Consider the following 25,002-nt stretch of genomic DNA (forward strand, 5'->3'; position numbering starts at 1 on the left):
TTTACACAAGCAGATAAAAACAAAAAGAAAATTATTATTAAATTATAAAATTTGAAAACTTGGAAATTTTAATTATTAATTAATAGAAAGAAAAGAACAAAAACAAGATGTAAAATTTTTCAATTATATTTAATTTCTTTTTACATTTTTTTTTTAAATTTTTATTTCGAAAGTTATTTTTTAAAAAAATCTGGAATATTTCAATATATAGATGGTATATTTTATAATATAATAATATTAATTGTAATAATTATAATCTATTTTAATCACCATTTAATTCATTTCTTAAGAAAAAAAAACAGATAAAATAAAAATTTGTTTCAATGAACAAAATAATTAATAACATTCTATTATATTTTAAGATTAATAGGATATAATACAACAGTGTAATTGTCTGTAATTAATATAATTTAATTAGAAATAAAACAATAAAAAAAATTTTCCTATTTGAAAAACTAAGTCAGTTTCTTACTTAAAATGTTAAACATGTACTATTGTGCACCCCTATGTTTTTAGTTATCCATGATTTTGAATTTTTACAAAAAATAAAATATTTTGAAATTTATGTTCTACATAAAATCTTTTATTGAATCCACGTGTATTTCAAGTTATTAATTCTTTAAATCTGCCTATTTGATAAATGAAAAATTATATTTAAATTATTTAATTTTTTTAGTATATCGAGATTTATTTTCAATGAAATTTCTGCACGAAATTATAAAAGTTATTCTTCATATTGCTTAAATTTAAAGAACTACTTCATTGTAATAAAAATATACATTTTCTATTTATTTGAATTTAATAAAGAATTGAATTTTCTTTTTTTTTGGCTTCAATTATTTTCAAGTTCTCTTTTGTTCATAAAGACTGGAAAATCTAACTTTGAGATATGAACTTTTAGGAACAATATGGGAAAAATTATATGCTCAAGCACTGTAAGTAAAATGAATAAGAAAATTTATGGTTAATTAGTAAATTAGTAAATATTCAGTCACATTATGTTAGTTGCATCAATATTATTCAAAAATCTTATAATTTTTTAAATAAAATCAATTTCAAAACTAGAAATTCTACAATGAAAATCAAAATATATTCACTTCAAGTGAACAAATAATAGAATATTAGTCAGTGGAAATACTATCATCTTCATGAAGAAGAAATCTCTATTAAGAGAAGAAATTACCATAACTGATTATTTGTAATAGAAATTTTAGACTTAAATAAGAACTGAATTTTATTTTCTCAATTCAATTTTAAAACTAAATTCTACGTTATTAAGAAATTTCTCCAAAAATTTATTTGCTATATTTTCTTATGAAACAGAATTCAAAGAAAAAATTTGAAAAGATTAATTTTGAAGAAGGTTTTCGATAATTCAGATATGCACTTAAAGTTCTTGCACTTAAGGTGCTTTTTTTGTTTTAAAAATTCATCGAACAAGCTACTTTTGAAGATTTTGAAGTTTCGATTCAATAAAGTATGCATTAAAATTAAATTTTCGAAAACCCTTAAACTCTGAATTGGCAAATGATAATTAAAAAAAAAAAAATAACGTAATAATTAAAATATTGAAAAATTTCAATGATCCGAATAATAGAATTGGCATTGTATGATTGCATCATCACAACATTACTGTGCAGTATGCGAATAGTTAAGAGAAAATGCATAAATTTAAACATTTATTGTAATAGTTATTAAAATTTAGATGATAGTTCCCAGATTTGTACATATATTTTAATGTATATGTGCATTAATAATTATAATATTTGTAATTATAGAAAATTTTGATTGAAAAATAAACTAAACATACATTTGTACATACATACATATGGGATTGTATTATTTAATTTATATGCACATCTATATATAATTACAAGTATATAAAACCGTAAGCTGAGAAAAATATAAAAACAAAATAGTTATATAAAATCTTTTAATTTTTTATACAATTTTCAAAAAAAAAACTTAAACGTTATTAAGAATCAATCAAAAAGGAAAAAAATAAATAGAAAATTTTTTATATTGCTGAAATAATTCATAAATTTATAAAATCATGGTAGGTTCTACAAAATTAACAAATAATGATAATAAAAATTAAAATAAATTAAGAAAAATATTTTTGTTAATTTTTTGTTTTAATACACAAACACATATATTACCTTATTATTGAGTTGTTTAACAAAAAAAAAATTATTCTATAATTACTAAAAATTTAGAATAAGAATATTAATTTATGGCTGGTTAAAATGACTATTTAAGTGCGTACACACATTGTAACACATTATGTATTTAAAACAATTTGTGAAGTGACTTTTAAAATTTTGAATGATTATACTTTATGTACCACTTAGAATAATTATTAACCATTTTACATACCATTTTTTTTTCATCTGGATCATGTATTTTGATTCTTCATTTAATTTTTTATTATCTTTTAAATCGGAATTCCTTTTTATCTATTATAAGATAGATAAAAAGGATTCTTTTTAAATTTCTTTCTTTTTCAAATAGATTTTCGCTGCACTTTCTCAAAATATCAACTGAACCTTTAAGAACAAAGTGAATGAAAAATGACTAAATTTTGTGTACTTTTTAGAAAAAAACGTTGATACGCAAAACGAAAAAATTCTTCTCATTCGAAAATTAAAGTTATACAAAGTCATATGTAATAGTTACCCACTCTTTTCTCACTTGGCGAGATACACGATCACGGTCAAAATTTCTTAAATTTAAAATTATGATTTTTTAAAATTACTTTCAAAATCTTATTTTATTTAATAAAATTTCCAAAAAAATAAACATAACTTAATATTTCACTAAGATGCAACCGTGTGAATTAAAAATTTACCTCAAAATTTTTCTGTCTCTCAACTGTTTTTTGACAATTGAAGATTTTCAACTTCAAATTTAATTGGATTTCAAATTTGAATTTACATATTTACGTCAACATCGTTAATTTTAATTATACATAATGTTTTTTTATTGCTCTTCAAGTTTACAAAAGCCTAAAATTCTTATTGAGTGTTACGTCCAAAATTTTTTACATGCTGCCATAATTTCCTGGAAAGCCGAGAAGAAATGTTATTTATTTATGTAATATTGCTTTTGGATAGATAAAAGACTTACATTGATTACTTAATCCAGATAATAACTACTTCTCCATATTGAAAAATAATAAAATGTTCTTGTAATAAAGAAATATAAGTACAAACAAAACATTTACCATGACGTATCCATTTCCATTTTATTGGTTTCCCTTTTAAAGGGGGTTTCATTATATATAACAAAGGAAATTAGAAAATTTTTGAATAGAAACAAGAAAGAATTCAAAATTAATACTTGTAAGTTTTTCTTTTCATCATATTAATTAATAATTAACAGTCTTTAATATATACACACGTATACATAAGTATACATTATATATTATATATATGTACAATTTACAAACATAATGAGTAAAATTAATATAATAAAATTTTTAATAAATAAAAAAAATTAAAAAGCTGCAATGCTAGTATTACATGTATAATAATTATATATAAATTATGTATAAATTAATTATAATTACATATAACAAGAATATAAATAAATATACGTAATTGTAATTCATATACCTTTTTACATATATGCGATATATGTTAAATAAATATATTTGTATTTATACCTAAAATAATTTAGTGAATAAAAATTTCTTATAGTTTGTCTCGGATAACAAATAATAAAATAAAAATAATAAATTAATATAAAAATTCGTTTTTTATTTATTAAAAAATAAACCGATTCCAAAAAACAAAATATTCATAATTAACAAAAGAAAATTATGAACACATTATTTAATTCGCTTGTAACATTCATGCGAAACTGGTGGAACATTTTCCATTTTATAAATTAAATAAAAAAATATTGTGCTTACCATTTAATACCAGGCACCAGATACATATTAAGAATTCGAATCATAAAACCGGGGTAGTCGTTTTTTAGAATAGCATTAAAATCTTTTGATATACATAAGAAGCATAACAAAATGACAAAGCAAATATTATTTAGAACCAGGTCAATATAGAAAAAAGTTTCTGCGCACTTTTTCTACACCTAATTTCACAATGAGTAAGTAGCTTCATAAATACACACGGCTCAGTCTTAAGATAAGTTCTAAAAGTAGTATTGTATTAACAAGTTTTTATTGAAACAAAAAAAAAATTGAAGGAATATTAATTTTATTAATCAATAAAGTAATAAAAATACAAAAATAATGAAATTTTATAAATATGGATCCCACCCACAGTAAAGTAAACCTAAATTCTTAACATTTCTAGCTTCCGCAATCAATTTTTCAACATGTGTGCTTACAGAAAATGAACCAATTTGCCTCTCAGTTCGACCTTCCAATTTATTTTGGACACGCATTAAAGCCCTGTAAGCTGTAGCATTATGTGCGTTATTTTCGTCACTTTCGCCTGCATGGAATGCACCATCAGATTCATCATTTATTCTTTTAACAATTTTATCATTCACTGACCAACTATATAATGGATCATGTAACAGAACTTCTAATATAATAAGTAAAACTTGAGAGTTGTTACGTAATATCTGCAAGGTATTTTCACAAGAATTTTTAAAAATTCCTTTTACTTCACATATTCCCATCGGAGCAACTATTTCTCTAGTAAGACGAAATGGAATAGTTTCTGGAGTAGGCATAAGTTTACCTTTTTCAAATGCGATTCCGAAATCAATATGTATTACTTCAGCTGTTTTTTCATCAAGCAAAATATTTTGGCAGTGCCTGTCTCCCAATCCTAATATATAACCTATCATAGAAGTCGTAGACACGCTGTTCATATATGCAAGACGTCTTTCGAACCATTCGCCCGGTGTTTTGAATCTTTCAAAAAAAAAGTAATGTAAAACTGGTTGAATTTTTTTACAAATTTCAATAAAACATTTTATTCTCGTTTCTGGACCATCATCCTTTACATTTTTCAAAGCTTCTCGACATTCAGCAACACTTTTATTATTAGGTTTATATTTTGCATGGGCTCCACCCATTTTATTATTCCCACATAAATAATAACCTAAAGGCACTGTATTCACACACCATTCTATTAAACCACTCCTTTTTGATAAAGGTACAACTTTATAAGTGCGAATGGACAAATTAGAACCTTCATTTTCTTGTTTAAGTAAATTATTTACGAATTGCAAAACTTGTAACATTATGGCATCTTGGCGGAGATCATCATTACCTTAAATAAATAGAAAAGCTTTTTACTTATTTTTTATGAATTATGAAATAATTTTTTATAGATGAATTTAATATTTTTTAATAGTACAACATTAATATTAAAGAAGCAATGAAATTTATAATTTAATTCCAATAAATTTTTTAAACTTTTGTTTTACCTTTCAGTAACTGTGGTCTTTTTATTCCATCGGAACAATTGCAATAAATTTTTTTGGGAGCATTTATTCCGCCCGCAGGCTCATATTTTGAATCCCATCCTATTATGCTTACAATTTCTTGTCTTGCAACTTTATGTGTAGTTAAAGGAATTTTTAATGTTACAGTTGGGCAATGTACTTTATCTAAATTTTTCATTTTTTGCAACTTCTGAGATATATTGAAGTTTCTAATTTGTTTTCTCACTTCGGATGGTTTTTGCATGTTCCAATAGGCACATTCAATCAAATTAATAAACATTGGGTGAATTTGACTGATTAATTCCGAAATTACTTCATCTCTTTTTAAGTTGTTTACAATTTGCCTTACTCTTTGCAATCGCAAATCATTTTCTAAATTTTTTGATTTTTTATGACCAAAATATTGACGATCTTCATTAGAAGTATCTAAGCAAATAATATGGCTTAAAGTGTGATGTGGATAATCTAAGACACATTTTACAATAATATCCTTTAGAATTTCAATAAAGATTAATTCATTTGAATTTAACTGTGCTGTCAATTGACTTAGCACGTTCACAAATTTATAGCTAGGAATTCCTGATAATTTTATGATAGCGTTTATTTTTTCATCCGTCTTGTTTGAAAACCAAAGGCCAATAATTCTATAAATAGTGGATGAGTGTACTGCATTATCCATTTTGCAGAATTCAATATAATGTTCCAAAGCAATTTGTAAATATTTTGAACAGCTCTCTTGAAAATATTTGATATTATTCGCATCTAATTTCGAATTTCCAACTAAAGTAATATAACAATCCGTATTAATCCTACAATCTGGAGCATCTGGAGAAATAACCCGCTTTATTAACTCAGCGTCATTACGATTTTTCTCCATGATTTCAATGGACTTTTGAAAATCATCTGATTTTATATGTGAATTCACTAGTTGATATTCTCTGTCTGCATATTCAGCAATATTTTTATATAAATTCTTTCGTACTTCACTGAATTTTGCCATATCGATATTTTTTATATTACCACTTGTGATCATCGCTTCCAATTCTTTACACGGGAAAAATATAAAAAAAGTGAAAAATATTTTTAGTTCAGTATTAATTACCAATATCTTTTCTAACTTTTCGAATATTTTAAAAATCTTAAAAATATCCTTATTTTTTTGTTACTTACTTTCTAAAGAAATTTTTGTCTTGTTAAAATATTTCTTTTGAAGATCATCGAAACTCTCATCATTTGATTCAGCTAGATATTTTCCTAATAGTCTATTAGCATCAATTCGATAGAGTACACTATGAGGCGTTGACGGTTCTTTTATAACACTTCGTAGTATTTCCAAACCCATTTGCTTCCTTCCATTTTGTATGCATATATGAGCATTAATTAAATCTGTTCTACACTTCATTTCTTCACTAATACTATTTACATTTTTCAATTTACATAAATAACGTTTAGTTAAATAAACATTTTCAGAAGATTTAAAACTATTACAATTTTCAACCATATTAAGTAAGTATCTGGCTATAACATTTGAATCTGCATATTTTTCAGAAATTTTTCGTTGAGCGCGAGTACCAGATAGTTCAAAAAGAGTTATTTTTTGTGCCATTGTTCGTTCTTTACTTTCAAAATTTCCGTACCTCATTTCATATTCCAAATCCCAATTAGATAAAATTAAATCTGGAGTTTTTGATGATTTCCCGCTTGAAGCATATTGAATTATAGAAAACTCTTCAATTTGTCGCAATAACATTAAGTTGGTGAGATGTTTATAGAAATTTTGCATAGATTCAATACTTGTCTCCTTCAAAATTCTCATGATGATGGTTTTTGCACATTCTGTTGATCGTTTAGTATTAGTTTCATCTTTGTCCTTCAATGCTTTTAGCGCTGCATAATGATTTTTTTCAAACTGATAATCTAAAGCTTCAACTCGGATACAATTTTTAGATTTTGGGTTAACATCTTGAACTTGAATATCCCAGTTTCCAAGTCTCCAATACGTTTCATAATCAATCTGATTTTGAAATTTTTCTTGTAGCACCGTTGATATCGAAAGCAACCCATTACGCTTGAGGATATCTATAAGATACGGCGAATTCTTCCAACTCTCAGAAGCATCCGTTTCTAGAAATAATTTTTTTTTGTTAAAAATCAATTTTTAAGAAGTTTTTGCTGCTCACCTAAGAGTATATCCGTCCAATCATTATTGTTATTATAAAATTCAGTAGTACATTCTACAGGATTTAAAAATCCATTAATTGCTGCTTTACAATCGATTGCTTTGTATACTTGCAATGCTATTTTTTGAAATAAGCTATTTTTCAATAGCTCGTTATTAGTTGATGTAAATGAAGAATCACTTATTTTATTCATTGCCCACATTTCTAAGTAAAAGATTGATAAGAAATATGCTTGTTGGTATGCTGCAACGTTTGCAGCATTCAATAAGTTTATTGAAATATTAAAATTATTTTGGATGCGATATAACTCTGTAATGTCCAGCATTAATTTTATTGTTCGTTTATTAAGATAGTTTTTCTTTACATCATCTTGATTAGCGATTACATGGCAAGCTTCTTGATAAAAGTGTTCCAACATTTCGATAATACTATTTTTGAATGTTTCATTATTTTTTAAAAGAAATTTAAATAATGGAAGAATAATGAGATTGTCGAATTCATAACAATCGGTTGCTACAGCTTCGAACTCAGGCCATTTTAATTTTTTAAATATTTTAGACGTTAAATATCTTAAAAAATTTTCATAATTTTTTTCATTTGCTTTTTCATGTATAATTTTCTTCAAATTCACATTAACTTGATTAGAAAACAAGTTTTCGTTAGATTTTGCACTGTTGGGTTTTTTAAAAAATGGTTGAAGAAATCTTTCACTTTTTGCGTGTATTTTAAATTTTTCCGTTTGGGTAATGATATCGGCTAATGACAAAATAGCGGAGTATGATTTCGTATTATACGCAAACATGATTCTTTCAATTGCTTTAACAACTATTTTTTCGAACGTTTCCTCATTTTCATAACAGTTTTCATTCTCATTTTCTTTTAAGAACGCGTATTTGCCTACAAAAACCGGCCCAATGGTTCCCAAGCATTCTACAGCACGATTACTTTCTTTGTTTTCACCGCTTATAATTATGTTAATCAATATATCGAAAATTTGCAAAATATATTTTTGGTTCAGTGGGTTTTGCAAAAGATCTAAAAACTCTTTCTTCTTTTTATTAATATTTAAGTTAAGTTTTGATATCGTATAATTATTTCTTAATGTACTACCAATAAATTCATTTAAATCTTCTAAAATTGTTTTTCTACTAATCGATGGTATTCTCTGACAGTGAATTTCGATGGAAGTCCCTAAAAAATTTGTAAAATATAGTTAGATTTTATCTAAAACATTTCTTCCAAATCTACCTTCAAAAATTTCCTTTTCCATCAAAGGTTCAAGACGGCTTAATAATTGGTTTTTTGATTCAATTATCCAACAAAATATATTTTCCAAAAAATTTAAACAAAATGTGTAAATTGATTCAATCTTGTTTTTATCTTCAACCATCCCTATAACTTGATTTATTATTAAGAAAAATTCATCTTCCAGTTTCTCTGAAGAACTGATCAAATTTTTCAAAAAGTTTTCAATGAAGTTTAGGACTGGTTTGAAAATAAAAGCGTCATCATTAAATTTTTTCAGAACTGACGAAATAAAATAAATTATATCTTTGGCAAAAAACCAGCTAGTATCATTTTCAATTTCTCGAATATCTAGCAAATCGATTATAGTTAAATAACGACAAATCCATAGCAATTTTTCCTTTATAAAATGTGATTGAAAAATATTCCACTTAAGGCGTTCAAATAATTTAATCATAACATAAGGATTTGATTCGGCAAAATCACAAAATTGTACATTCTTGTCAATTAAATTACACAGTGAATATTGTAAAGTTTCAAAATCAAAATCTTCAATGTTTGAAAAGTGTGTTTTAAAATTTGTTAACTTGAAGAACTCTTTATTGTCAGAATATTGATTTAGTAAACTATAAACTATGAGATCTATCTGCAATAACTTTGAATTTCGACATAAATTTATATTATAACTTTTGAGGCAGTCTATTAAATTATTGACTTCTCGCACATAATCTGAATTAATCAAAACGTAATCAGATTCTGGAGTTATAATTTTCAAAGAAAACGGTAGGATGAAAGCGTAACATTTCTCCAACGAATTTCTTAAGAAGACGTCTCTGTTTGTGTTAATTTTAGCTTCAATTTCTGAAATGTACCCTTTATTGGTTTTTAAAGCATTAAACACAAGCGTTTCTAGGTTTTGTTCATAAAATTTTTTTTCAGTTCGATAATATAAAAACCACGGAAGTTCATCTAATTTAAAATTTTGTTTAAACCAAAACAATATTAAATTTTTACATGATTCAACCGATAAATTTTCAAATTCACATCCGAAATATTCTGCGAATTGAATTAAATGACGATCTTTAAAAAAACTTTGTTTCAGATTATTATTTTTACAAAAGTCCGCTAATTCTAGAAAACCAAGGTGACCATTTACGTAACTAAATCCAAATAATGCAAAAAATAATTGAATAATTGATGAGTTTATGTTCATATTTTTGTCTAAATCCATTTCGTCATCCGTATCTTTGTTACTTAATAACATCTCCCAATTTACACTTTTGTACACATCTCTTGAAAATTCTACATAATCGTCAGATATATCTAATGTACCACAAAACCACTTGGGATCCAATAAATATGAAACACATTCCACAACACTGAATTTAACTTTTAGAGAGGAGGATGAAAAAAATTTACCAATAGATTTTGTATAGAGTTCTCGTATATCTAAAAATAGACAAAGATAAATTTTAGTAGACAATAAATAATAATAGGTTGTATTAATAGATAGGTTTACCTTCATTATTTAAAATTAAATTCGGGCAAATTTGGGCCACATCTTTGAGTAATAATATAACTTTGGAATTAAAAGCGGGATGAAATTTAGATTTATAACATATTTTTAAAAAACTGGACAAAATTATAAAAATATCTACAATGCTGTCTGGAAAATTGTTAAGCGACTTACATATATTATACAAAGAATCAATTATTTTCGTACTAATATATAAATTATTGTGATGTATTTTACAGATTATTTCCAACTTTTCTAAAACCCAATTTGCAACTTTTACGTTTGAAAATTCAGTTTTTTCACTTAATAACCGGAGTACATCGAAAAAGGCTTCAATATTTTTAGGATTTTTGATTTTTATGCTGTTTGATTCAAATAGATCACAATTGTTCAAAATTTGAAAGGAATTTTCTTTAAAACCATCAAACTCAACCATAACCGCAATTACCTCAAAAGCATTTATTTTAATATCATCTACGATTTCTGAATCCCAATTCAAAGATTCAACTTTTAGGAAGTTCAATAAACTTTTGATAAAAGTTACAAAATCACAAATATACTTTTCTGAATAGCTAAATAATCGAATTTCTTTTATTTTAATTACTATGCGTAAGACTTGTTTTACTATTGTAAAAATTTTTACGTCGCCTAGTTTTAAAAGAATCTGGTTTGAACAGGTTTCCATTTGACTACATATTCGCTGAATGAATAATCCAAATTTCTTTTTTAACGGGCAAGCTTCTGTGTCCGATTCGGCAACATTAAATTTAGAAAAGTTCTCAATAAGTGTAATTAATTTTTCAATTTTATTCAAATTTTCAGTAAGCTTACAGTTTTCTGTTAACTGAAAATCAACATTCTCCAACAAGCTTTCAATTTTTTTTTCATTTAAATAGTTCACTTTATTTTCACTTATATTTGTTTTTAAAATTTTGTCATTTTTTCTACTTTCAAGTGCAACAAAGTGTTTTAAATATTTAAACTGAATCGCTTTACACATTTCTGAATTCTCATTTTGAAAAAAATTTGTATCTAACCCATTCGACGAATGAATGAAATTTTTATCGAGATTATCAAAATTGTTTAGTACTAAAATTACAGTAACTTCCCCAAGGCAAGTTAAGTATTCATTATCATTATAACAAACCAAATCAACTGAAGCTGAATATAATTGTCGAAAAAGTTCGTTCAAATTTGATTGTATTACTATAGATGTACCATAATTTACAAACATTTCTTTTAAAATTTGTAAATTATTTTTATCATAACATTTTTTTGTGTTTAAAAAATATTTAATCAAATCTGCACAAGTAGCAAAATCAACTTTTTCATATTTAATTAACAATTGAAGTAGTTTTTGTTTTTCCATCAATTGCAAATTTCCATCTTGATGATGTGTAAGCTCTTTTACTACAAATATTACAAAATCTGACCATAATACATCTAACACTTCTGTTTTAAAAAAATCCACTTGCTCTAACAGTAACTGCACCAAATATTTTACGCTTCTAATATCGTTCAAAATATCAAAATTTTGTTTAGAAAATTCAACCGTGATTTCCAAAAGAGTTTTATGAGATATGACATCAATTAAATTTCTTTTATTATGAAGAAATTTCACTAAAACTGCAAACCAAATTGGTTGATTATAAATTCGATCATTTACATTAATTATATCCAAAATATCTGAAAAATACAAGAATCAAAAGTTTATTATGAAGAGATCAATCAACCATATTTACCTGCCAAAGACGTTGAATTTTTGATCAATTTTTTGCTTAAGTTTTCATCATCACTCTCGTTTAAAGCACTACTTGCTCCAATATTTTTTTCAATATACTTCAAATGAAGAACTTTCACAGCTAAATTTTCTAAAGATTTACTTCTTTCTTCATTCATATTAGAGTTACAATGCCTCTCCTTTATTTCGGTTTCAACAACATAAAACAATTTCCTGCTTATTTTGCTCCAATCTATCTGAGTATTACTATTCCAATTTTCAATATCTTCTTTATTAGAGAAATTAATATCAAGTAAAAGTTCATATATTTGAAATAGTATTTCTTTAGAATCTTGTCGCATTAAAGGTTTGTAGAAACCACAAAAACTTTCTATTGTTTCGACGTAATACTTCAAAACTTTTTGATGACCATCGACAGCTAATTCTTTTAAGATAAGTAGATTTAATTTAACTAAATAATCAAGAACCTTATCATCATTTTGATTTCGCAAAGTTAGTTTGCGCACTTGTAGAAGTATTTCAAAAAGCAAATGCGTAAATTGAAATGATTTCAGTCCCATTTCAATACCTAAAAAACAATTGCGAGAACTTTTGGAACTCCAGCACAATACCTATCTAGATTTTATTTACCTTTAACAGCACATTTTAAGCCAATATTCAAACACTTTTCGTTCTTTGCGGCTAAGGCAAATACACAATTAATCAGTTCGACATAGTCATCTATTCTTAAATCTGCTAAAATTGCCCACTTTTCGGAAAACAGGGTTTCTTCAATAATATGTAAAACCATTTTTCCAAAGTGCTCTTGACAAAGTCTGTTTCTGATTAAAGTCAAAATACCTTGGTACAAAGTATTCGCCGATATATTTTTACTCCTTTTACATTCATAACTGCTTTCTATTATTTTGTATAATAAAGATGAATATATTGGAATTTTATTTAGGGAGGTTTGATAGCCTTTCACATTGGAGTCTAGCTTTTGGGAATGTTGTACTATAGATTCTACACCTGCGTTATATAAACTAGACCAACTTAAATCTGAGTTGTATCTGCTATTACACATGATGTAAGATATTTCATCTTTACTTGATGTAAGTATTTCACCTAAACGATCAACTGATTTATTTCTGTCTAAAATTTTAACTGATGTTATTCCTTGACTAAGAACTAATAATTCTCTATGGATATTATCGTAAATCGACATCTTAAATTTTTTAAATATTTTAAATATATGTATGTATTTTAATGAGCGTTTCAATCAAATTACAAAAACATTGAATTCACACGAATTACTTTTTGTTACAATTATTTTTATATGTACATATTTTAGCGGTAACCTGCAAACTTCAATTTATATGTTTATTTACAAATACTACATATCGCAACATATGTGTTTTCATTTTAAAGACAAATAAAATCAATCTAACGCCCCAACCAAACACGTGTTACTGCTTTTCAAACGTGTGAAATTTATCAACTGTCAAAATTAAGAGCATTCGCACTTCATTAAACACAAATCAAGAAAATTATTTTTAGATCCTTTCACAAAGCTGAATTAAATTTAAACTCAGTTATCTAATTGAAAAATAATAATCAGAGTTTCACGGGCGTATTTTTTTTCATCAAAAGTCCACTAATAAAAATAGAGACTCATAGCTTTTAAAAATAAAAAACTACCGAAGAATTGCTTTGTTGTTTTGAATTTAATTTTTTTATCTAGCAAAAAATAATTAAGAAAGACTAATGTAAACATCAATTAGCTTCATTATTTAAGTCCTATATCCGGCATACGCAACGAAGCGCTTACATTAGCAAGTTATTGGCAAGAAAGTTTCTATTATATTAACTGTCATTTAATACTTCGAAATAAAAATTTTTTTCCTTTACCTTTGAAAGGGCAACGTTGTACATTTTTTCAATTAAAAAATTAAAAATTTTTTAGTGAATGCTTTTTTTTTTTAATTTGTTCAATATGTCAAATTATTTCCTAGAATTACTGAAAAATTAAAGAATAATCCCTTTTTGTTTACCTCAGGCCCTCAATTTACAACGAATTGGTTATGAGTCGATTCGTCTTTTACATTCATATAAAACTTTTCCAAAAAAGTACTTGTATTTAGACGAAGTTGAAATTTTATTAGTGACTTTGACAATCTAACTCGTGTCAGAGTAATATAACAAAAGACTTAAAGTGACCTTAATGTAACAAAAAGCCTAGAACAAAAAGGCAGGGCAAAAATTATTTTTCGGACAAAATGAAAGAACAGATGAAATGTCATGTTTAGATTCTAGAATACTTTATCGCTAAAAGAAATTAAAAAATCTTTCTCAAAAATGGTGTTTGTTTATCATGAATAAGAAAAGTAAGCGGTATATTCTATTTTTGTGATAAATTAAATATTATGGAAATAAAAATTTTAATTAGAAACAATTTTTTGTAATAAAATCATAGCTACCAATAAGAAGCATTCAAGGGACGTATTAAATAATATAGATTAGAATTATAGTCACTTTTTAATAAAGTTAATAATCGAAAATTAATATAAAACAAATATCTTTTCATTTTTTTTTGCGTTCTATATCTTTAATTAAAACCATTTTTTTATTTTTGTTTTTTTAAATTTTGTTTTTATCAAATTTTGTTCATATTGTTATAGTATATTTTTTTAATGAACCTTCTAGCGGTCTTTTTTCGAATTTTCACTTATTTTACTAGTATAAAGGATTGTCAAAACCATATAGGTTCCTAAATTATCAAATTTTTTTACGGAAAATGGTTACACAAGTCAGGTCGGATCGTCAGATAGACAAGGTTAAATATACTTTACTGCCAGTCTATTGATCAAATTGGTCTATGGTTGAAGCAACTATTGTTTTACGGAGGGAAAATGTAAAATTTCGATATACAAATTTACGCATTTTTAATTTTGAAATTGTTAAAAAAGTATAATTTGAAAAAATAATAAATTATTATTAGTAAGTTCAAAAACTTGGGATTAAAATAAAAATGTAGAACAAGAATATAATGATGAAAAAATCAACTTCGTATGTGCAACCAAAATGAATGAGAAAAGCAAAAACTAGAAAAAAACGGTAAGAAATATTTAAATTAAAAACAAAACAAAATTAATTTTTATAACTAAGAAAATTTTAAGAAATACATAGTTTTGTCCAAGAAAAGATTTTTGAAATAAAATTAAGGAGAGGTGATTCTTTTATTTAAAATACATACAAAATTAACTTCATTAAAATTGCTAATTTAGTTCAAATTTTGATGTCCTATATACATATATGAATTGAAAGTTCCACCCTGGATCTTTAATATACATAGATTTGTTTGGATACCGGATTTTGGCAAATTCCCACAGAAATATATGCAGATAAATATATTTAAATTCTGTTGCAGTAAAATTTTAATCATTTTTATTAAATAAACTTTGCATTAATTTGCATATACTTATGTATATATATATACACATATGAATAACACGATCGCTCCTATGGTATTGTACATACTATAAGAACCATTCTGCTTGTGTTTAGAGAAAAATTTCAATTAATATAAAATGTGTATGCGCAATTTTGGAAAAATTAACTATTGTATCATGTTATACACATACAAAATTATGGCTGCATACAAAATTATGGCTTTTGAATGAATACAATTTTTGAGTCCTTGAAGGGGTTCCGAAATTAATATCTTCTGCTTCAATTTAATTTTAAAGAAATTTTACATAAAATTTAAACCTACATATGCATATACGTTTTGCAAAGTAGGAAATAAGATAAAATCTCGAAAATAAATATTGCCTAAAGTTGTCATACAGAAACATATAAATACAAATTTTATCATTCGTCGAAATGGGGAATAAAATATCAAACTTCGAGTTTTAAGCCTAAAATGATTAATTATAAGTTTTCTTTTAATTATAAAATTTTAAAAAATTTATTAAAAAGTTTTATACAGAGTTTTCAAAAATTAACAATATTTTTGATATAAATGCGATTTCTAAGATCATTTTATTGCGATTACCGCGAAATTAAAAAATTCTATGCATATTAAATGTTTTAAAAGTATTCCTACATATGTACACAGTAAAAGGATTTCTCAAACAATACATATCTATATTCTTATAATTACATATTATTATAAATATAAAATAACATGTATAATGTGTAATTATATGTATGTACATATATGCATGGACGTGCAGAATATGTATTTAAACGTTAAATCCTTAGATCATCTTTTGATATTTTATACTTCAATCATGTACGAAGGGTAGTGATAGTTGTATATGTTTGGACTTTAATTATGAAGAATATTCTTTACGAATAAATTTGGCAATTGTACTTAATTGCATGTTTGTTGTTCCCTCATAAATAGCTCCAATTTTGCAATCTCTGTAAAATTTCTCTTGCGGAAAATCTTTTGTAAATCCAACACCACCCATCCAGTCAATACATTTTATTGTTGCCCTTTGTGCTACTTCAGAAGCGTAGTATTTGGCCATAGCTGCTTCTTTTACAAATGGTTTTCCATTTTCTTGTAATCGTGCAGCATTATATGTTAATAAACGCGCAGCTTCTATCTCTGTCGCGATTGTAGATATTTGATGTTGCATTGATTGGAAAGAATAAATATCTTGACCAAATTGTTTTCTTTCCAGCAAATAAGGTATAGTTGCATCAAAACAGCCTTGTGCTATACCAAGCATTTGCGAAGCGATACCTATACGTCCCTCATTTAGGAAACCTGCAGCATATTGATAACCTTTTCCAAATTCACCCAATAAGTTTTCTTCTGGTACTCTTACATTATCTAAATGTAAAGTGCATGTGCCAGAAGCACATATTCCCAATTTTGATTCTTTTTTACCTACGGAAAAGCCTGGAGTGTCTCGTTCAACAATAAACGTTGTAATTCCTTTGTAACCCTAAAATTTATTTAAATTCTTAATAAAAAATGAACAATTATTAAAACGAAAGAAAAACACAATCTTACAGCGTCAGGTTTGGCATTTGCCATGATTAAAAATATTCCCGCTACGTCTGAATTTGAAATCCACATTTTAGTACCGTTAAGAATATAATGATTTCCGTCTTTCTTAGCAGTTGTTTTTAAAGAAAATGCGTCAGATCCAGAAGTTGGTTCTGATAAAGCGAAACTACCAATCTAAAAAAATATAAAAATATAGGCATAAAATTTTATTTTAGTTGCAGTTTTTAAAATAGCATTACATCTGTTTGCGCTAATCTTGGTAAATATTTCTCTTTTTGTTCTTTGTTAGCAACTTTCATGACGAGTGAACAAACCAATGTGTTGTGAATATCTACCAAAGCTCCAACAGCACCACAAACTTTTGACAATTCTTCAACAACTAGCATAGTTGTCATGAAATTGCAACCACTTCCACCTAAATCTGTGGGAATTTCTATACCCATTAATCCGTTCTGAAACATAGCATCAACGATTTCTTTTTCAAACAAATGATTTTCATCCATTTTTTTAACATGAGGTGAAACAACTTCTTGTGCTAACCTAGAAACTGTAATAACAAATTAGTAAAAATATTATATGATAAGACACGTTGGGATATGTAGTATGTACGTGCATGGAGCATAAGTTTCCCTAAATTGATCGTCATTTTGATATTTACATACATAAGGATCTGTCCAGAATAATTACGCCTTACGAGAAAAAATTTTTATTAAAAACAAAAAGTCTTTGTTCAAAAATTTAAAGTGTATGATACACTTTAGATTATCACCCACATTTCATCATGACAGTAAAGTTTTCTGAAACTAAATAATTAAAATAGCAAAAAAATTAAGGAAGTCAATGAAAATGTTAGTGTAGTCCATAAATGCCCTATTTATTAATTAGTACCAACATTTTTTGGAAATTAATTTATAACATTATTTAAATTTAATGTGTCAACGTATGTAATAATATTCTTAAAAAAAATAAACAGAAAATTTATTTTGAATGACCTTGACGATTTGACGTAAACAATTTCATTTTTTATATTCGATCTTAAATAGAATGTGGGCATGTACCTATTCCTTATCCAATTATATAAAAATTTATTTTATACATATTTAAAATTAACGCGGCTTGGAAAAGAAAGCAAAATATTATTAAATGACAAAAAAAAATTTTAGTGTGCATACATACGCACCTACTTATGTACCTATATACCTATATATTTAAAATGTACTTCCATATATGTTTAAGAGTGTAGGTACCCACATATTTATTTGAATAAGAAAACAAATAAAAACAGCATTGATAATGTATAATAAAAGTTTCATCGGACAGTGCGCACTTTGAACCTTAGAAAAATTTACTTTCTACAAATGAAAATTAATTCAATAAATATGTATAACATACATATACATATACATACACACATCAAACTAAGTACCTTCATCTGGACATACATATGTACATCCCAATTTATTGAATTACATTTGTGTCAAAATTAATGCAAATAATGAAATTAAAATAATTTTTCAATTATGTAGGTATTAATTAACATACTTTTGAATTAGACAATTAATGGAACATTCATTACTACATGCATAATGCATATGAATGATGTAACTAGGTTTGTGTGTCTAAATACTTGCACGATTGCATGAATATACATACGAATGTTGGATTATATGTGAAGTTACATAAGTCATAACTAAGTCCATTTATTCAAATTAATAATAAAATTAAAATAAAATTAATATAAAAATAATAATACAATTGTTACTCTTTCAGGATTTTTGTGATCGTATCTGATCCATTATTATCGTATTAATTATTATTATTATTAATTATTATCGTATCTGTGCATTTGTAATAATTATGATGTATGAATGTGTATGCATTTAGTTTTACTTAACTGAAAATATTAAAGTGCTAAGGTACCTAGGTATCAACTTAGTAGGCATTTTAGTCAGAATTTAATATTTATATATATATATATATATATATATATATAAATATTAAATGCTAACGTATATATATAAGTACAATGTGTATTTAAAGATACCTAACAGTACCTTCATGTCTATGTATCTACAATTATAGAATATATATGTATGTACAGTACCTGTGTCTTTCATCATTTTTTCATCATCTGTAAGAAATGTCAAAGCTGGCATTTTTACAGCTTCCAAACTAGCAGCAGAAAATGGGGCATATTGCTGTCTTTGAAAAGCATTTTTAATCTAAAATAAAAAGAAAATTACACTATCACTATCTGGTTTCTAATATTTTCTATTGAAATTAGTTTTAGAAAAATTAATAGGTGGGTGCTTAATTAAATATTAACCATTAAATTTAATTTTTAAAAAATTTTAATATTAAAATGACTTTTATTTAATTAAAAATTATCACTAACCATGCGGAGAGGAATTTTTCTTAAGTGGTTCATTGTTAAATAAACTGAATTCTATTTATATTCTATATAAAGATCCGATGTACGAAAGTTTCACAAACTTGATTTTAATTGTAATAAATTATTCTTCTAAAGAGCAAGATATAACTTTCAATCCTGTTGAAATCAATTCAACGACGCTCTAACTATGCCGGGTATATTGAAACTAAAGAGATATTTTTTATTTTCAGAGACTAAAGGCTCAATATCCACAGCCACAATTCACAAATCACAATAGCTAAATAATAAATGATGTACGATTTAAACTGACAAACACAATGTATAAATATACATACATAAGTATGTATGTATGTATAAGTATATAGCAATTTATAGCTTTATTAATTTGTGCCATTTAACTTGCTTGTTGTTTTCGTCTTTCTACAATCTACTACAATATAATTTCTATTAAATGATATTTATATATTTGTAAACATCTGATAAAATTATATTTACGTATACATACATACACTGTTTATTGGAGTACATAAATACCGTAAATACGAGCAATTTCATATTATGCATAGAGATAAAGCAACAAATTGTATTTAAAATCTTTCATTAAAAATAAAATATAAACGTGGACAAATTTTTTGTTGTTATTATACCCTACCTTTTTATGTTAAAAGATACTGTCATTTTCACTAAAATAAGATACATGAAGACAGCAGACAAACTATCATAACATAATTATAACATCGTTAAGGTTCCAAAAACAGATATAGGAGTAAATTTTATGCAATCTCGTATAGTTGCAAACTCTATGTTGAAAATTTTACAAAGTTTGAAAATGGAAACAAAAGATGTTTTATTCTACTGTCTACATTCTCTCATGATTTTAAAAGTAAATTGAAAAATGATCAAAAATTTTATTTTATATTTTATCTCAGCAGAGCCGTTATGTTCAAATTCAGCTGTCAAAAATATATTACGTAAATATTTTAAATGCACAAACACGAATTCGAAATTTCAATTCCAAGTTTGCGGTGTTAAATAATAAAAAAGTTTCAATATTCTTTTTTTTTTTTGTTGTTGTAAACAAAACGTCAAATATTTTTTTTTCTTGTGAACAAAACGTACATAAGTATTTTTTTGGTATGTGAATGTATATGACAGAAGTACTAAATGTTAAAATATTTAAAAAAATGAAGAGAAATTTTATTTAACTAAAGGGAATCAGCAAAAAGAGCACACATGTAAAATTTTCATTTTCCATCTTTTGCAAACTGTCAACTACTCCCAGTGTCAAGGCCTTTATTTGGTCATGTCGGGATGTGTAGTATGTGTGTATGAAATACTTTTCATTTCAATGTGTAGTTTCATTCCTTTAGTTTTGAATAAAGTATTCGCGCAATAAACTATTTGAAATTTATAAAATAATGAAATAAAAATAAACGAGAAGAAAATTTTGCTTGTGTAGGAGTGCTAAGCGGTAAATTTATGCTACATATTCATTTTTCTTCCTTTACACAAATATCTAAGTGGTAAAATGACTTCATATACAGAAGAGGGTTGCGACGAATGCTAAATGTATATTATTAGCTCTTATATTCAAATCCTCACCTTATAAAACTTTAATTAAGATTATAAAATTGAAATTAACAAAATTTGCTTCAGTATAAAATACAATTTTATTGGTTATTGGTATTTCTCATTTGATATATGAAGATAAGTGTAATAATAAGAAATCAAGAAGTTATCGAATTTTATATTTAGGAGGTTTTGACAGTACCTTGTTTGAAACGTTTGAATATTGAAGTAAATAAAATAAAAAAAATCTCTTAAATTAGAGGACAAAGCTTCTTTGTGTACACGTAAATGTATAGTGACATGACGTTTCACTTTAATTAAATTTAAAAGATTTTTTACAATGTATTGGCAATGATATTAAAATTCTTTTTTAAAAACACGACAATATTTTTTCCAATCAGAAAATGGAAAATTATTCCCCTGATGTAAATCTTATAAGAGATTAGGATGTAAGGTGAAAAACGAATGTTGTTTCTTTATTGCAGCTTTATACATGCTGAGTATTTTGCAGAAAACCATTTTATATGGCTATATTACAATAAATGCGGTTGAATATTGCTATATTCCTATTAAAAACAAAAGGCCATCATACCATTGAATAGTGAATATTTTATTTTATTGAATTGCGCGCGCGTTAAAAATAAAGACCGGTCGCCAATTTCATGATTTTGCAATTTTAAAAACTAGTTTTTAAATTAATTTTTAGTAAATAAAAAAATCAAATAATTGTGCAATTTAAAAAATTTAAAATATGTAAAAAGTATGGAGAATCAAGGTGCATTTATTAAAGGTGAAATATTACAGTAAAACTTTTTTTTGTTAAATATTGTGTATGGATCGATATCTACATTCGAATGAAATGAATATGTACATACATACATACATATATAAATATGCATATAAATACGAACTCATAAATACATATGTATTTTATTAACAATATTTTTAATTAAAACATGTGTCCAGAAAGAGAATTATGTGATTTTAAAGCATATATGTATGAATGTTGTATATATATGTATGTGTATACTGTATATGAATCATGGCTACAGAAAAAATGTTGAAGTTTAATGTACTTCTTTATTTTTTATTTGAAATTGTAGTTTTCTTTATTTAAGTTTTCTTGTTTTTGTTTCGGAAACATTATTTTTAACGTGCTTTAATTTTTAACTATTGATTTTTTTTATTCTATTTTTTCATACCAGAATTAGTTCTTTCAAAAAAAAAATGGTTGGTTAATAATTTAATGTGTATATATATATGTATGAGTCTCATATGTATATAGTATATGACTATGTAAAATGTACATAAGTACATATATATTTTACAAGTAAATGGAATGGAACTGTCCTGAGACGGATTCTGTTCTGGAGTACGATACAATAATATGTGCATTTAAATTTATGTATGCATATATTGAATTGAATATACTTACATACATACATATATGCGTTGATTGTGTTATTCAAAACACACAAAACAGAGTATAATTTTAATATTTTAATTATGATGTATGCAGCTATATATGTAGCTACAGATGTATATAGGAATGATACTTGCCACAGATTTTGAAATTCTAAAAATAAACTTAATGATCAGCTATTTTGCTAAAAGTCAATAAAATTTCATAGCAAATTTATTCACACGTATGTATGTACATACATATATGTAATTATTATGTATAAATATATAAAGTTTAAGCATAAGTATACTCATATTATGCACTATACAGTGGATTTTATGATTATGTGTTTAGATAAAGCGATATTTAGAAAGCTTCTGACAACACTATCATTGATTAATTAAATACTGTGATAGCATTAAATTTTCGTTAACCCAAAATATTTGCTCATAGAATTAGTGTCTTCTTTAATAAATTATAAAACTGGATAATATGATTTTCATTGAGAATATGCTTATAAAAATTTAATTCACACAAAAAAAAGCTAGAAAATCACATACATTGCTAATTTTTCCGCAATAATTTTCTAACACTTACTTGAGATTTATTGTAAAATTAGAAATGTAATTTTTTTAATGCGTTCTTAAAAATCAAGAATCTACGGTTGTCTATCTAATCAAACCATGTGTTTTCTTTAACATTGTGCACACATACTCCTTAGTGCATACCATTTTTAACAACATATAATTACCTGAAATTCACCTTTGTCCAACGATTCCATACAAATCTCGTTTTGTTAAATATGTATATACATACATATGCATGTCTAGAAAGCTAAAATAAAATTTTCTACAATTTATCTTCATTTTCCTTTAAATTTTTTTAAAGAAATCTTTGTTTTTTCAAATAAAAAACACAACATGACTACACATTGGCATTAAGTGTTTATACAAAAATTAACATGTATTCCATCAGCCAGTGTATACAATGAAAGTGTTGAAGTTGAAAATGGGGAAATATCTAACTTCAATACTGGGGAATAAAACAAAAATTGTATATACGTCAATGAGAGGGCCACATGTTTTATGTCAATGTGAAAAAAAAAAACAAAAATAAATTTTTGCAGATGTAAACAAAGAACACAAAAAAAAAACGTGGACTGAATGTTTGGCTCAGCAGTGGCATTAAACATTTATACGAAAGGTGTACCAAACGGAAATAAAAAAAATTATATCAATATATAGAATTTTAATACTGGTAAAATATTTTTGTGTCGATACGCATATCTTTGTGTGATAATATCCAATTATATATGTAAATGTGCGTATGTATTTTATGTACCATGTTAGTTTTTTTCCTAAAAACCTAGCGTAAGCGCTATATTTATACTCATAAACAAATGTTGCTAATTTCAATTTTATCAATAAATCTAGTATGTGCAATAGAAAAATTTGAAATAAAATTTTAAATGCTAAATAAGACAATTTGGCGGTAGATCTATACATTGGTAGATGCCCATTGTCACATATTTTAATAAACAATGCAGGTTTCTTGTACAAATGATTAAAAATCATAAAATTAATAAAAAAATAGTTTAAACATAGAATTTGCTTGAATTAAATATCGTCGCATGGGTGCCAAAAAGTTAAAACGTGCCGAAAATATTGGATGTCATTTTAAAAAAGTTTTGTTATACTGATTCGTATAACAATTTAATTGATTCTGCTAATATTTATCTGTAAAATATATTTCATTTTATAATTATATTTTGTGTATTAGTTGTTTGTGTATGTTCATATGACGTTTTTCTTCTTTATAGCCAATGTATGGTTAAGTTTATGTTTTTGTTATACGTGAACGTCTAGTGCGTGAAAGGTGAAATTCAAAAATTTGATTCATCATTTTTGTTTAGTCATAAATGCGCGAATTTTTTGTTATTTTTTTTTACTTTTTATATTTTTAATCTGCAAAATTTCATTATTTCACTTTGCTTGATAGTTTCTGTCTTCATATTATGTTGGTATAACAGATTTGTGTATACCCAACGCATATAACAGTTATTTGTCTATTTTATTCCCTTAAATTTATTTTTTTTTATTGTTATTTTGTTTGTCTGGTAAAAATGTATGTATAAAGTAAAGTAGGAAAAAAAGTGAAATAAAAAATGCCAATGTAAACTTAAATTTAAAACATTTGAGTCAGAACAATTTGATTTCGATTCAAGAAAACACTTATGATAATTATCGTTGTGATACTGAAAAAAAAGTTTTAAGTAAAAATTATAAAAAATTTTAAAATTTAGTTTATCAATTTATTTATTTTGTTTTTTTTTTTTTTAATAAAATTTAAAGTTATTTCTTAAATGTCAAACGTTTTGTGTGCAAATATGCAACACAAGTATACCTACTGTCTATAGGTATTAAAGTAAGGATACGATTAAGTGATGTGCTAAAATTAAATTAAAAATATTAATAAATATTATTAAAAGTATTAAAAAAATTTTCTTTTAAATAAAAAATTCAAATTGAAGATCT

At 25.4% G+C, this 25,002-nt stretch overlaps 3 protein-coding genes across 3 annotated transcripts in view; 1 reads left to right on the top strand and 2 right to left on the bottom strand.

The window, feature by feature from the left end:
* Positions 1-4,200: 4,200 nt before the first annotated feature.
* LOC129614781 (serine/threonine-protein kinase ATM) lies at positions 4,201-13,359 on the bottom strand. Its single transcript, XM_055529646.1, has 8 exons — positions 12,734-13,359; positions 12,105-12,671; positions 10,366-12,048; positions 8,850-10,295; positions 7,602-8,792; positions 6,592-7,545; positions 5,404-6,465; positions 4,201-5,246 (listed from the first exon to the last, which is right to left on the bottom strand). The coding sequence occupies exons 1-8, from the start codon at positions 13,305-13,307 to the stop codon at positions 4,261-4,263; spliced, it is 8,463 nt and encodes a 2,820-aa protein (XP_055385621.1). The 5' UTR covers positions 13,308-13,359; the 3' UTR covers positions 4,201-4,260.
* A 2,694-nt stretch (positions 13,360-16,053) lies between these two features.
* Positions 16,054-19,729, bottom strand: LOC129614745 (short/branched chain specific acyl-CoA dehydrogenase, mitochondrial). The gene is made up of 5 exons (XM_055529594.1): positions 19,501-19,729; positions 19,210-19,327; positions 17,345-17,652; positions 17,109-17,279; positions 16,054-17,040 (listed from the first exon to the last, which is right to left on the bottom strand). Exons 1-5 carry the CDS (start codon positions 19,531-19,533, stop codon positions 16,417-16,419), a joined length of 1,254 nt encoding a protein of 417 aa, XP_055385569.1. The 5' UTR covers positions 19,534-19,729; the 3' UTR covers positions 16,054-16,416.
* Positions 19,730-21,645: 1,916 nt separating this feature from the next.
* The window catches only part of LOC129614813 (long-chain-fatty-acid--CoA ligase 6), a 38,688-nt gene continuing 35,331 nt past the window's right edge, over positions 21,646-25,002 (top strand). Inside the window, exon 1 of the mRNA XM_055529705.1 lies at positions 21,646-21,856. Coding sequence (XP_055385680.1) covers positions 21,829-21,856 — 28 coding nt within the window. The 5' untranslated portion in view covers positions 21,646-21,828. The remainder of the gene's footprint in view (positions 21,857-25,002) is intronic.

Source organism: Condylostylus longicornis, unplaced genomic scaffold, assembly GCF_029603195.1.
Source record: "Condylostylus longicornis isolate FDR11 unplaced genomic scaffold, ASM2960319v2 ptg000119l, whole genome shotgun sequence".
Classification (NCBI taxonomy): domain Eukaryota; kingdom Metazoa; phylum Arthropoda; class Insecta; order Diptera; family Dolichopodidae; genus Condylostylus; species Condylostylus longicornis.

Bases quoted from the DNA above. Each gene is read 5' to 3' on its own strand.
- LOC129614781 (XM_055529646.1), bottom strand. From the start codon at position 13,307: ATGTCGATTTACGATAATATCCATAGAGAATTATTAGTTCTTAGTCAA. The intron at 10,296-10,365 runs GTAAACCTATCT...GTCTATTTTTAG, and splicing joins TTTAATTTTAAATAATGAAG to ATATACGAGAACTCTATACA. The intron at 7,546-7,601 runs GTGAGCAGCAAA...AATTATTTCTAG, and splicing joins TTGGACGGATATACTCTTAG to AAACGGATGCTTCTGAGAGT.
- LOC129614745 (XM_055529594.1), bottom strand. From the start codon at position 19,533: ATGAACCACTTAAGAAAAATTCCTCTCCGCATG. The intron at 17,653-19,209 runs GTACTGTACATA...TTGTTATTACAG, and splicing joins AAAAATGATGAAAGACACAG to TTTCTAGGTTAGCACAAGAA. The intron at 17,280-17,344 runs GTAATGCTATTT...ATATTTTTTTAG, and splicing joins CAAGATTAGCGCAAACAGAT to ATTGGTAGTTTCGCTTTATC.